Here is a 12843-nt window from a genome sequence, read left to right as displayed (position 1 = left end):
CACTGGGATTGCTGGTCTCTGAAACGATCGGAGGCTTCTTTAGCCTCCAGTCACTTCAGAGGCTAGCGTTCCACAGCAGGGGTCGGGGGGTCGTCAGGGAAAAGTGCCTGGCGGCAGGCTGTTTCTGCCGGGCGATGCGCCCGCAGGAAACAGCCTGGGGAGAACACTGTAACTGGTTTGCCGGGTCAGTAATTCTCCCACCTGCTTCCACAGACAGAGATCGTCCCAAGCACGACCTATTGGGAAAACACGAGGGTTGAGGTTGTGAACCACTGGATTAAACACAAGTGTCATTAAGTTGGGCATGTTGTTTAAAATCACAGTGATGCAGATCAAACGGCAATACTCGTATGAATGGGTGAACTGTACGCCCACCTTTTGCAGACCCTGCTAATTAAGCATCTGCCCTAGATGGGACATGGAGGAGAGACATGTACGCAGGGCTCTTAGCATTCCTCTTTTATTGGAGCTGGAGGAATTAGAGGGGTGCGCCCGGCCCTTCTGCAGGGGCTGGAAGCTGCCATCTTCTCACGGCGCTAGTTTAGCAATAACATAACCCAGCTCCCGTTTAGTTCATCACATAGGGAAACGCGCGTGACGTCTTCTCTGTGCTGTGACATTGTCCTCACACACGTGTGCTAGTATAAATGTTATTGTAATGTTGGCATGAGGAGGATTGCACGACAACCGCAGCGCATAGCGGTCAGGTGTTCGGTCGCACTATACGGTCACGTGTACAGAAACCAGATGATCAATGACACATAATATAGCACTTACCGACTCCTGGTATAAAAATGGGATTACCCATCGGCAGGCTTATAGCAGCTTTCAGGGCACCTCCAATTACTAACCGCTGGCACCTCGCATAAATCTGGTATTTGCTGAGGGGGAGATGTACCGAAAGCAGCGTAGTTTCCCAGAGCAACCAATCGCCTTCTGTCATTTCAAATACTGCACTAGATAAATGACAGAAGCCGATTGGTTACTTTGGGTCACTTCTCCACTTTATCTCTCCAAGGCTTGATACATTTCCCCCAAAGTCTTCTAGTTCATGTATTGATTTGGGAGAGCGCCACGATGGCTGCGTATGTCTGAGGAATCTCGTCTCGCCCAGGTTCCTAGTCTCTGTGAAGACCTTCTGTCCTCCGTGGACCAGCCTCTGAAGATCGCTCGAGACAAGGTGGTGGGGAAGGACTACCTGCTGTGTGACTATAACCGCGATGGCGATTCCTACAGGTGAGCCTCAGATCCACTATGTCCGTGTTCATTATCCTTCCATAGATCGTTCCACCTTCCGCGCTGCGTTACAGGATTTACAGTTCACCGTATTTTTCCACTTCATTGTGTTTGAGAATAACCGTTCTCTAGATAGCCATTTACTAACGAGAAATGAGGACAAAACACTGACTGTAAACCAAAACTACACAGGATTTAAGGATTTGGTCCCAATTTATTACAAATCTATAATTGTACACAAAACACAGACCTGTTAGTGGTATGGGGGTAATAGGCTGCGCACTTCGAACGTTGGTGAGTCCCGTGTGAGACTGCCTGATTTTTATTTTTTATTATATTTTTTTATAAAGTAGCAGGCATATAAATGGCAAAACCAGGTGGATTTTGCCTTTTTAAATGACCGCTACAAAAACATCGGACAGTCTCGCACAGCACTCGCCACTGCGTGAAGTCCGTAGCTTATTACATATACCCCATAGATTTCACTATATACAGCCACTGTACATCTCTTTAGGTCTTCCCGTATCTGGGTGCTGGAGTCTCACATCGTTACGCTTAGCGTCTAAATGCTCTGATTGGCTGCTTGTTTTCCAAGCCACTCCCACTTCAAGTTCACGCAGGTGTTGATTGGATTACAGTACAATGGGGCTGTTTTCTCCTTTTTAAATAAGTCACATTCATAGGAACTTTATAAACCCTTCTATGTATTGTGTATTCCCCTGTTGCTGGATCCTGACTACTAATAGGATACAGAAAGTAAAGAAATGGGGGATCATCTTTTAAGCCTTTTCCACTGGCCACATATAATACATATTGGAAATGTGTCCGTCACAGGGAAAGATATATTGTGTTAGACCAGTGTTATACCAGTTTGTAGCTTAACTCATCCCATTTCCCCCCATCACCTCAAATGCGCAGTAACTGATTCTCTTCTCCCCAACAGGTCACCCTGGAGCAATAAGTACGATCCCCCCTTGGAAGATGGAGCCATGCCGTCCGCCCGTTTGCGTAAGCTGGAGGTGGAAGCCAACAATGCCTTCGACCAGTACAGAGACCTGTGGGTTATCCTTCCGTCTCTCTCTCTCTCTCTCTCTCTCGGGCAGGGTCTGTAGTTGGGAGGGGGTCTCGGAGAGCAGCTGTAAGGTCTGTGTTCTATAAAAGCGGAGCTTAGTGTGTGGGATGCTGTTGATTGAAGCCAGATTCCTTTGTTTTGGACCTCTGCACCAGGGCAACCTAGAACCATGGGCTTGGACTCAGCGCAGACAGTGTGATGTAATTATGAGGTCATGGCTCTCATCAGCGAGTGCGGTCTCCGCATCACTCTGCTTTTATCCCCTGAACATTGGACAAGCGTTTCTCCAGCTGCCTGGGCAGAGCGTTGAGCCCCAGGGAACTGGCCGGGGTTTTGGGACGGCTTCTATTTTTTTTTTTTTATATATATATATATTCGTTTCCTATGGAGATGTGAACACAAGCTGTGGTTAGGAATCGGCACACGGCCGGCTGTGGTAATGATGCCGTGTGTGTGGGACAGAGATGGTCTGTAAGGCCAATGTGCCGCCCTCCCGGCCCGACATGCTGTCTGTTCTACCTTATACAAGTAACATGGGTGACTATGAAATGGCTATATAGATGTTTCTCTTTAGTACAGTAATAGTTATAGCTGGTCATCCTTTGAATTTGATGGGGGGGGTCTTGTATTCACATAGCTTAGAACACCCCTGGCTCTGTCATTTGTGACATAGAAGAGAGGAGATTCCAGGTTTGGCTTCATAATACAGGGGGTCCTGCATGAGACCCTACACAAGCTGAAACATACAGCTCATATGTTGAGTTCCCCCTATAGCCCTCCAGGGCACCCACCCCACCAAGGAAATGCTAATATGCCAGATCGCAAAAACTTAATTTGTACAGTGGTTAAATAAATAGGCATAGATGGATAAATGTATTTGTTTGCCATAAGATGTACTGGGATCTCTTATAGTCCGCAAGATACAGTATTTAATTCACAAAAATCAGCAATAGGTTCTCTTTGAAGAAGTTAACTCCAAAATGTTTACACAAGCCGCCCCTCCCCAATAACATCATACGGTTCATTCCTGGTGTCTTTCAGCCCCTCCCACAATGACATCATGCGCCTCATTCCTGGTGTCTTTCAGCCCCTCCCACAATGACATCATGCGCCTCATTCCTGGTGTCTTTCAGCCCCTCCCACAATGACATCATGCTCTTCATTCCTGGTGTCTTTCAGCCCCTCCCACAATGACAGCATGTGCTTCATTCCTGGTGTCTTTCAGCCCCTCCCCCAATAGCATCATACGCTTCATTCCTGGTGTCTTTCAGCCCCTCCCACAATGACATCATGCGCCTCATTCTTGGTGTCTTTCAGCCCCTCCCACAATGACATTATGCGCCTCATTCCTGGTGTCTTTCAGCCCGAACCACAATGACATCATGCGCCTCATTCCTGGTGTCTTTCAGCCCCTCCCACAATGACATCATGCGCCTCATTCCTGGTGTCTTTCAGCCCCTCCCACAATGACATCATGCTCCTCATTCCTGGTGTCTTTCAGCCCCTCCCGCAATTACATCATGCGCCTCATTCCTGGTGTCTTTCAGCCCCTCACACAATGACATCATGCGCCTCATTCCTGGTGTCTTTCAGCCCCTCCCACAATGACATCATGCGCCTCATTCCTGGTGTTTTTCAGCCCCTCCTACAATGACATCATGCGCCTCATTCCTGGTGTCTTTCAGCCCCTCCCACAATAACATCATGTGATTATTATCAGTTATTTATATAGCGCACACATATTCCGCAGCGCTTTACAGAGAATATCTTACCATTCACATCTGTCCCTGCCCCAGTGGAGCTTACACTCTATATTCCCTATCACTTGCACACATACGTACTAGGGTTAATTTGTGTTGGGAGCCAATTAAACTACTAGTATATTTTTGGAGTGTGGGAGGAAACCGGAGTACCCGGAGGAAACCCACGCAAGCACAGTTAGAACATACAAACTCCACACAGGTAGGGCTGTGGTGGGAATCGAACCCACGACCTCAATGCTGTGAGGCAGGAACGCTAACAATTACACTGTCTGTGCTTCATGCCTGGTGTCTTTCAGCCCCTCTCCCCAATGACATCATGCGCCTCATTCCTGGTGTCTTTTAGCCCCTCCCCCAATGACATCATGCTCTTTCAGCCCCTCTCCCCAATGACATCATGCGCCTCATTCCTGGTGTCTTTTAGCCCCTCCCCCAATGACATCATGCGCTTCTTTCAGCCCCTCCCCCAATGACATATGTACACACTGCTGCCCGTCACACATTTCTGCCCCTCCCCCAGTGATGACATGCGCACACTGCTACCTGTCATAACTTTCAGCCCCTCCCCCAGTGACATCCTAGTATATAAGGTGCTGTGTGATTTTCGGGTGGAGCCACGTAGTGTGAGAGGGAGAGAGATAACCTGTAAGTAGACATGTTGGAGCCTCTGTCCCCAGACGTTGAGGAAGCGCAGACCTTGCAGAGGATGTGTCGTGGATGGGCTCCGTGCGAGCCGGGGACTCTGTATCCTACTCATGTTACACTCCTCCAGGCTTGCTGGGATATGCAGATGTAGGTCTGATATGAGAACCTTGGCATGCTAGTTAGGGACACGTTTCTCCCAAATACCTGTTTGCAGCCGGCGAGCGCCATTTCGGACGCGCCAATTATGCTGCGGTTAATAACAGCTGTGTCTGGATCAGTCTGGAGGGGCTTTTCCGAGAGCTTCAGTTACTCATGGGAAGCATTCAATAGCTGGAGAGCACTTCAGGACCGAGAACAACCTGTGGCTCTTATCGTGGGACTAAAAGTCCCAGCGTCCTCTAAAAGTCTTTATTTACCCTTTCGAGCCCCAGCTGTCAGAGCATCCTGGGACCTGTAGTGCCGTGTAGAATTATGGTGGCTGCTGGCATGGCATGCTGGGACTTATTGTGCCACCGGCCAGCCTACCCTTGGGTTAGGATAGTACACTGAATGAGTTGCCAGCTCACGACGTTGGCTTTGCAGTGAGGATGTTTATTTGTCCTGATGACGGAATCCCCCCCCCCTCCTGCGGTTCCGAGCTGTGATCTCGATGTTCCTTACCATTAGTCATATTACTATTTAGAGACTTTTTCTGGACGGACCGTTTGAAGCCGCTGAATGCGACCAGTGAGAGCGGCGGGATGTGTAGGAGACAGTTTGTGAAATCTTGGGCTTTGTATGAGAGTTCTGCGTGTAATAGGGACTGCGCAATAATGGACAGTATGATAGCGGAGTACAGCTGACGAAATGGCGTATTGGGGTGAATGAGTTACACCCCCTCACCCCTTTATTCCCGGCCAGGGTGGGAATCGCTAATGTTTGGGTATCCTGAATATTTTATTGTGGGCCCCTGAACAATTGCGCTCTGCCGCTTTTTTTTTTTTGTCCGGTTTTATTGATGTATTTATAAGATAACACACCAGTGTTTTTCTCCTTTTTTTTTACATTGATGAACCTTATTTCGGGACGTGGTGGTTACCCCATAGATTTACACACTGGCTGCTTTGGGCCTGGAGGGCCTTTAGCTTTTTTTTTAATCTATTGATGTATTTATAAACGAACACTGTAGTGGGGATCTGGATACAGAATAAAGTGGTGGGGGGTCCAAAAAGCGCTATATCCAATTTCTACATGAGAAGTCATAGCTGAGCAAAGGCTTCCGGATAGCGTCACAAATCATTCCATCGCCTACGTATGATGGGATAAGGAGGCGTTCCCAAATACAATAAAGAAAGGGAGCAACCGTAGGGGGGGGAAGTGGCCAATCGTCGGCTCACCGAAGCCTCTATAGAGACTAATTAGCCGTTATTCGCGCAATATCACTTCCTGGTGGTAAAACGGTAGCTGATTGGTAGTTTTGTGTCATGTGCTGCACACCTAAGTAGGCTGCAAACAGGTGACTTTGCTCCACCTTTATGCCAGGTGGGGGGGGGGGGGGTGGTATTTTCTTATCTGTGTATTAGATACTGTCATACAGAGGGTCATTCTATACTGCTGATTGCGGTAGATAAGACTTCTATGTGCCTGTAATATGCAGAGGAAAGAGTTAATAGAATAGCGATTGGCTTGCGTCTTATTAACCCCTTGCTGAGTGTGGGCCAGAAGTGCAGCGTCCCGCCCTGAAGGGGTCCAGCGAGCGCCAGGCCGGCCTTACCATGTGGTTACTGTTAGGTCTGGCAGACCTGTTCCTCTCCAGGGGCTTTGTGTGGTTTCTAACATCGTTTTAGCACATTCTTCAAATACCCACAAAAGCTGTTATGTAAAAACTCATCAGGCTCAACCACATCAATCCTGCAGCGCTGTCCCCGCTACCCCCCCCCCCCCCCCCCAGCGCTCTCAGCCTGTTTCATGTTGTTCCGAGTGATCAGAAGCTGCTGTTGTAGGTAGAGCGAGGTCTGCAGCGATTCCTGCTGTGAGCAGCCTGTAATGCAGAGGCTGCTCCACGCCCTGCGCCCACACGTTGGGGTTCCTTTATCCCCTCACTGGCGTAGAGGTAATGGCGTGCAGGTCCCTTGGGCAGCAAAGGGGTTTCAGGTGCATGTCCTGCGTAGAACGTGCTACATCTTTACAGTACGTGGTCATGGAGCCGGCAATACCGAGTGACGAGGTTATACTGTGAGCACGGACCGGCCGCTGTTATGCATCCGTATATACCATACATACTGTCAGCAGGGGCCCTGACGTGTGCGGGTTGTTTACCAGATCCCTCAGCAGGCTCCAGTCACCTGGGGAGGTGGGAGGTGGGGAAACGACATGTTAAATTAATTATATTCAACAATATGCTTCCCAAAACCTTGTCAGTGCAGCAAGAAAATAATCTGCCATGTGACACAGGCGACTGCGATGTACCCGGCTCAGTGTCGCAGTTGCATCAGGCGCTGCTCATGTTTAGTCACACTAGTAATGATGTATTTGTGTGTGTTGCACATTCAGTGATCGCGCTGAGTGACAAAATGTGGGTCCCAGGGTACCTGACCATTTCTGGGTCCAATCATAATTGCCTCTCAGACCTCCTCTAACCCCATACAAATGATGCCACACAGCCATGCCCTGCCCTGCCTTTACATATTATGCCGCACATTAATGCCCTTTACACATTATGCCGCACATTAATGCCCTTTAGTCCCCCTAGGCATTGCCCCCAGTAGTAGTCGTCCCCCCCCCCCCCTATCCTTTATCCCTAGTTGTAGTCCCCCCCTATGCTTTATCCCTAGTAGTAGCCCCCCCCCCTATGCTTTATCCCTAGTAGTAGTCCCCCCCCCCCTATGCTTTATCCCTAGTAGTAATCATCTTATGCATTGCCTCCAGTATTGGCCCAACGATTTGCCCTTTAGTGACCTGGACCTAATGCCCAGGTCGCTCACACTTTCAATTGGTCCTAATGCCCCCTATGTAGCCTGGCATTGTGCCCACCTATATACCCAGAGGCCTATTGCCTGAATTTATCCCACGGGCCTAGTGCCCGACACCCCTGGTGGTGTAGGGAGGGATTAAATAACGGTGGCCCAAGGCCGCCTACCCTTGCGGTGGAAGAGGCTGCGGGGGGGAGCTTCGTTAGCTCTTTTTCTTTTCACCCCCGCAGTCCTCTTCGGTCTTCAGCTTCAGTCTTCTGCCGCTGGCCTGTCCTGACCAGCGGCGCCGCCTCTTCCTTCTTGATCACGCCATCTTCTGGCCTCTTGCACGGCCACTGGAACTGTTGCAGCTCTTCTCTTGTCTTCGGGAGGTCTTCACTCCTCCCCTCCGCCGCAGGACTGAACGTTCCCGCTCAGCGGTGTCTAATTCAAGACGCCGCGAGTGGGCAGGGCTATGATTGGCTCGTCGCATCTGCCTCTCATTGGCTGGTGGACCGCGAGCCGTGTATGGCTTGCGGCCAGTGCCAAACAACCGCCGCTTCTTGGCTTCCGGGCAGCGAGCTCCGCTTAGCTTGCGCCTGGAGCCAAGCTTCTCCCGCCACCACGTTACCGCCGACGCTGTTGAAAGGGACCAGTCGGTCCCTTCACCAGGTACCCGCCACGGTGGCTTACCCGGCACTGGGAACAAACACACTGTCCAGCGCCGGGCACGGACGCTGTGCTGATGCTGGGATCAGACACTTGATCTCAGCACGGCTTTCCACAGCAGCAGCCAATGAGAGTCTGTCTGACTCTCATTGGCTGCTCTAACAGACAGCGTTATGTCTGTCTCTGCAGGGGGACGCGCTGTGCTGCAGCCAGCTGTCAGGGATTGGCCACAGCGCAGCGCGTCCCCGGGGACCCGGCTACTTTTTAAAGGCGAGTCCCCATTGCTCAATATCGGGTAAAATACGCGCTAGAGCGCGGATTTGCGAAAACTGCACATTTAATGACATGGTGGTGTAGCTCTATAACAGGAAACGGCTGTAGTGCTCTGTCAGATACACACCATGGAGTCAGCCAATGTCCATGAGAATGTAGCCTGGTCACTGGGAGCCTCCGTTACAGCCTTCCTATTGGATGGCTAGGGTCCATGAGAACGTAGCCTGGTTACTGGGAGCCTCCGTTATATCCTTCCTATTGGATGGCTAGGGTCCATGAGAACGTAGCCTGGTTACTGGGAGCCTCCGTTATATCCCCCTTATTGGATGGCTAGGCTGATTCCCTAGGGTCCATGAGAACGTAGCCTGGTTACTGGGAGCCTCCGTTATATCCCCCTTATTGGATGGCTAGGCTGATTCCCTAGGGTCCATGAGAACGTAGCCTGGTTACTGGGAGCCTCCGTTATATCCCCCTTATTGGATGGCTAGGCTGATTATCTAGGGTCCATGAGAATGTAGCCTGGTTACTGGGAGCCTCCGTTATATCCCCCTTATTGGATGGCTAGGCTGATTCCCTAGGGTCCATGAGAACGTAGCTTGGTTACTGGGAGCCTCCGTTATATCCCCCTTATTGGATGGCTAGGCTGATTCCCTAGGGTCCATGAGAACGTAGCCTGGTTACTGGGAGCCTCCGTTATATCCCCCTTATTGGATGGCTAGGCTGATTCCCTAGGGTCCATGAGAACGTAGCCTGGTTACTGGGAGCCTCCGTTATATCCCCCTTATTGGATGGCTAGGCTGATTCCCTAGGGTCCATGAGAACGTAGCCTGGTTACTGGGAGCCTCCGTTATATCCCCCTTATTGGATGGCTAGGCTGATTCCCTAGGGTCCATGAGAACGTAGCCTGGTTACTGGGAGCCTCCGTTATATCCCCCTTATTGGATGGCTAGGCTGATTATCTAGGGTCCATGAGAATGTAGCCTGGTTACTGGGAGCCTCCGTTATATCCCCCTTATTGGATGGCTAGGCTGATTCCCTAGGGTCCATGAGAACGTAGCTTGGTTACTGGGAGCCTCCGTTATATCCCCCTTATTGGATGGCTAGGCTGATTCCCTAGGGTCCATGAGAACGTAGCCTGGTTACTGGGAGCCTCCGTTATATCCCCCTTATTGGATGGCTAGGCTGATTCCCTAGGGTCCATGAGAACGTAGCCTGGTTACTGGGAGCCTCCGTTATATCCCCCTTATTGGATGGCTAGGCTGATTCCCTAGGGTCCATGAGAACGTAGCCTGGTTACTGGGAGCCTCCGTTATATCCCCCTTATTGGATGGCTAGGCTGATTCCCTAGGGTCCAGGAGAACGTAGCCTGGTTACTGGGAGCCTCCGTTATATCCCCCTTATTGGATGGCTAGGCTGATTCCCTAGGGTCCAGGAGAACGTAGCCTGGTTACTGGGAGCCTCCGTTATATCCCCCTTATTGGATGGCTAGGCTGATTCCCTAGGGTCCATGAGAACGTAGCCTGGTTACTGGGAGCCTCCGTTATATCCCCCTTATTGGATGGCTAGGCTGATTCCCTAGGGTCCATGAGAACGTAGCCTGGTTACTGGGAGCCTCCGTTATATCCCCCTTATTGGATGGCTAGGCTGATTCCCTAGGGTCCATGAGAACGTAGCCTGGTTACTGGGAGCCTCCGTTATATCCCCCTTATTGGATGGCTAGGCTGATTCCCTAGGGTCCATGAGAACGTAGCTTGGTTACTGGGAGCCTCCGTTATATCCCCCTTATTGGATGGCTAGGCTGATTCCCTAGGGTCCAGGAGAACGTAGCCTGGTTACTGGGAGCCTCCGTTATATCCCCCTTATTGGATGGCTAGGCTGATTCCCTAGGGTCCAGGAGAACGTAGCCTGGTTACTGGGAGCCTCCGTTATATCCCCCTTATTGGATGGCTAGGCTGATTCCCTAGGGTCCATTGTCATTTGTCAGACTTTGTACTAATTCAAGCTTTTTCTGTGCAAGACACACTTCTGGTTTATTAGCTTACATAGATGTGCATTTATTTTAAATACATTTAAAAAATATTAAACTGTTTTGTCTCCAGGTACTTTGAAGGAGGTGTGTCCTCCGTGTACCTCTGGGATCTGGACCACGGCTTTGCCGGAGTGATCCTTATCAAAAAAGCTGGCGATGGCTCTAAGAAGATCAAAGGCTGCTGGGACTCCATCCACGTAGTGGAAGTACAGGTAACTGCTCCCCCGAGGCCACGAGCTGTGTGAGAACCCTGTCACTCGGTGGCTGTGCAGGATACAAGACAGGTCCCAGCCATATCCCCCCACCCCCTGTTATGTACGGCTAATTAGGGAATGAGGGTCCGCCTCTAGCTTTATGGTGCTTCACATGAGTCTTGCGAACGCTTCTGCAAACAGATGCGTCTCATTGCTGTGCTTGCAGGAGAAGTCGAGTGGCCGCACTGCCCATTATAAACTGACCTCTACTGTGATGCTGTGGCTGCAGACAAACAAGACTGGATCGGGGACAATGAACCTAGGGGGAAGTCTCACCCGGCAGGTAACTCCCTCATGTTCCTCTCCCTGTACTCTGCAATGCTCGTGGTTGTCGGTGCAGTTATTGGTGTAATATTGTCACAGTTATGTAGTGATGTCACTCCCCCCCCCCCCCCCCCCCCCCTCCATTCTCAGTGCTGCTCCTTATTGGCGTCTCTTTCAGATGGAGAAGGATGAGACAGTGAGCGACTCTTCCCCGCACATAGCAAATATTGGACGGCTGGTAGAGGTAAGTGCGCTTTGTACTGGCACAACATCGGCTACGCCACTGCCTTGCTCTCAGAGGACGTTGCTGAAACAATCATTTTAGTGACTAACCCTCCTACCAAGTGTATGGGGAGTCACAGAGCGCTCACTTTACAGTGCACGGGGCGAGGTCTGTCCTTTACCCGGAGCAGGCGCAAACCCCATAGGAAATAATGGAATTCTGTAAATCATCTCTGTGCTGATTGGCTGCAGAGGACATTGCGGGTGTCCTGATTCCCTGTGTAATTAATTTTTTATTTCTATTTAGGACATGGAGAACAAAATCCGGAGCACTCTTAATGAGATCTACTTCGGGAAAACCAAGGACATAGTCAATGGGCTCAGGTAATATTCTGTGCTGTTCGCGGTCTCAGCCCTGGACTGAATCCCGTTCTCCGTATACTACGGCCTGTATCCACTGTCACGTCTCCCTCCGCTCGTCCTGTCTTCTGTCCTAGTCTGATACCAGCTTCTTCTCACCTTTCTCTCCTCCTTTTCCGGACTCCTCCTCTGTGTAGATCAATAGATGCAATCCCCGACAACGTTAAGTTTAGACAACTCCAGAGGGAGCTGTCTCAGGTGCTGACCCAACGCCAGATCCTGCAGCCAGATAACTAGTCCAGGTACCCACTACCCCTGCGTGCCAGCCCACTACCACCCTCCTGATGCAGGCCGGTGGTGTCTGCATGGTGTGCCCGTGGGAGCCCCCCTTCACGACAGCGCTGCGTACTGCATGGCTCCGTACCGCCTCCGACAGCACTGGCGTTTCTGTGTGGTGCATGCAGGTTTCCACAGCACCAGCTGCTAGGTGCCAGCCTTCACTTAGAATGAGATGTGGCATATCCGTGTCCTAGGCCAGTAGGCGAATGTCCTGAGTTCGCCCCGCACATGTTTTATACACTCGGAGGCCACTGTCCGCTCCCCGGTGTCAGTATTTGTCGCTTACTTCGATGGAAGCTGCTGGCTCTTTCCTGCCAAGCGATGGACACAACGGGCTATATTTTCGAAGAGGCCACCAATTCTCTGCAGGTGTCGGCTGAAAATTTAATGCGGCACAAACATTAAATGTAAATCCCGCCGTGGCTTATGCTTAATGTAAGTGCTGCTTTCAATTTTCAGCTGAAACCCGCCGAGAAACTCTTAAGTAAATACAGCCCAAACTCTCTGCATTGTCTCTTGGGCTAGTGTAGAACTATTGGCAGGTGCGTGGGGAGGACTGGAAACGCGTTGGAGCTAGGCTGGGGTGCTGGCTGCATGGAGTTACTAATCCCGCCATGGAGTTTACTGAACAGCATGCAATCTAACAACACGTACGTGGAAGAATTACAAATGTTTTGTGGTGATTTAAAGGGGAGCTCAACTAACCAGAAGGGACCAGTGTAGGCTGTATTTTGTAGCCAGCTGGGCCAGGCTGTTGTGTAAGTATCGAAGACTAGATAGTTTTGCTTTA

The 12843-nt window shown here is 50.6% G+C and overlaps 1 protein-coding gene across 2 annotated transcripts in view; it reads left to right on the top strand.

Annotated features, from left to right (window-relative positions):
* The window catches only part of CAPZB (capping actin protein of muscle Z-line subunit beta), a 47794-nt gene that overhangs the window by 33141 nt on the left and 1810 nt on the right, over positions 1-12843 (top strand). Inside the window, exons 3-9 of one of the 2 annotated variants that reach the window (XM_088466292.1) lie at positions 1115-1236; positions 2180-2293; positions 10685-10826; positions 11035-11151; positions 11311-11376; positions 11662-11738; positions 11912-12016. In XM_088466292.1, coding sequence (XP_088322418.1) covers positions 1115-1236; positions 2180-2293; positions 10685-10826; positions 11035-11151; positions 11311-11376; positions 11662-11738; positions 11912-12011 — 738 coding nt within the window. In that variant the 3' untranslated portion in view covers positions 12012-12016. The remainder of the gene's footprint in view (positions 1-1114; positions 1237-2179; positions 2294-10684; positions 10827-11034; positions 11152-11310; positions 11377-11661; positions 11739-11911; positions 12017-12843) is intronic. The other variant, XM_088466293.1, reaches the window with a different exon arrangement.

This window comes from Taudactylus pleione, unplaced genomic scaffold (assembly GCF_031769625.1).
Source record: "Taudactylus pleione unplaced genomic scaffold, aTauple2 ptg002751l, whole genome shotgun sequence".
In the NCBI taxonomy this organism is placed as follows: Eukaryota; Metazoa; Chordata; class Amphibia; order Anura; family Myobatrachidae; genus Taudactylus; species Taudactylus pleione.
The sequence above is the reverse complement of the archived record's forward strand: the minus strand, read 5'-3'. Positions and strand labels throughout refer to the sequence as shown.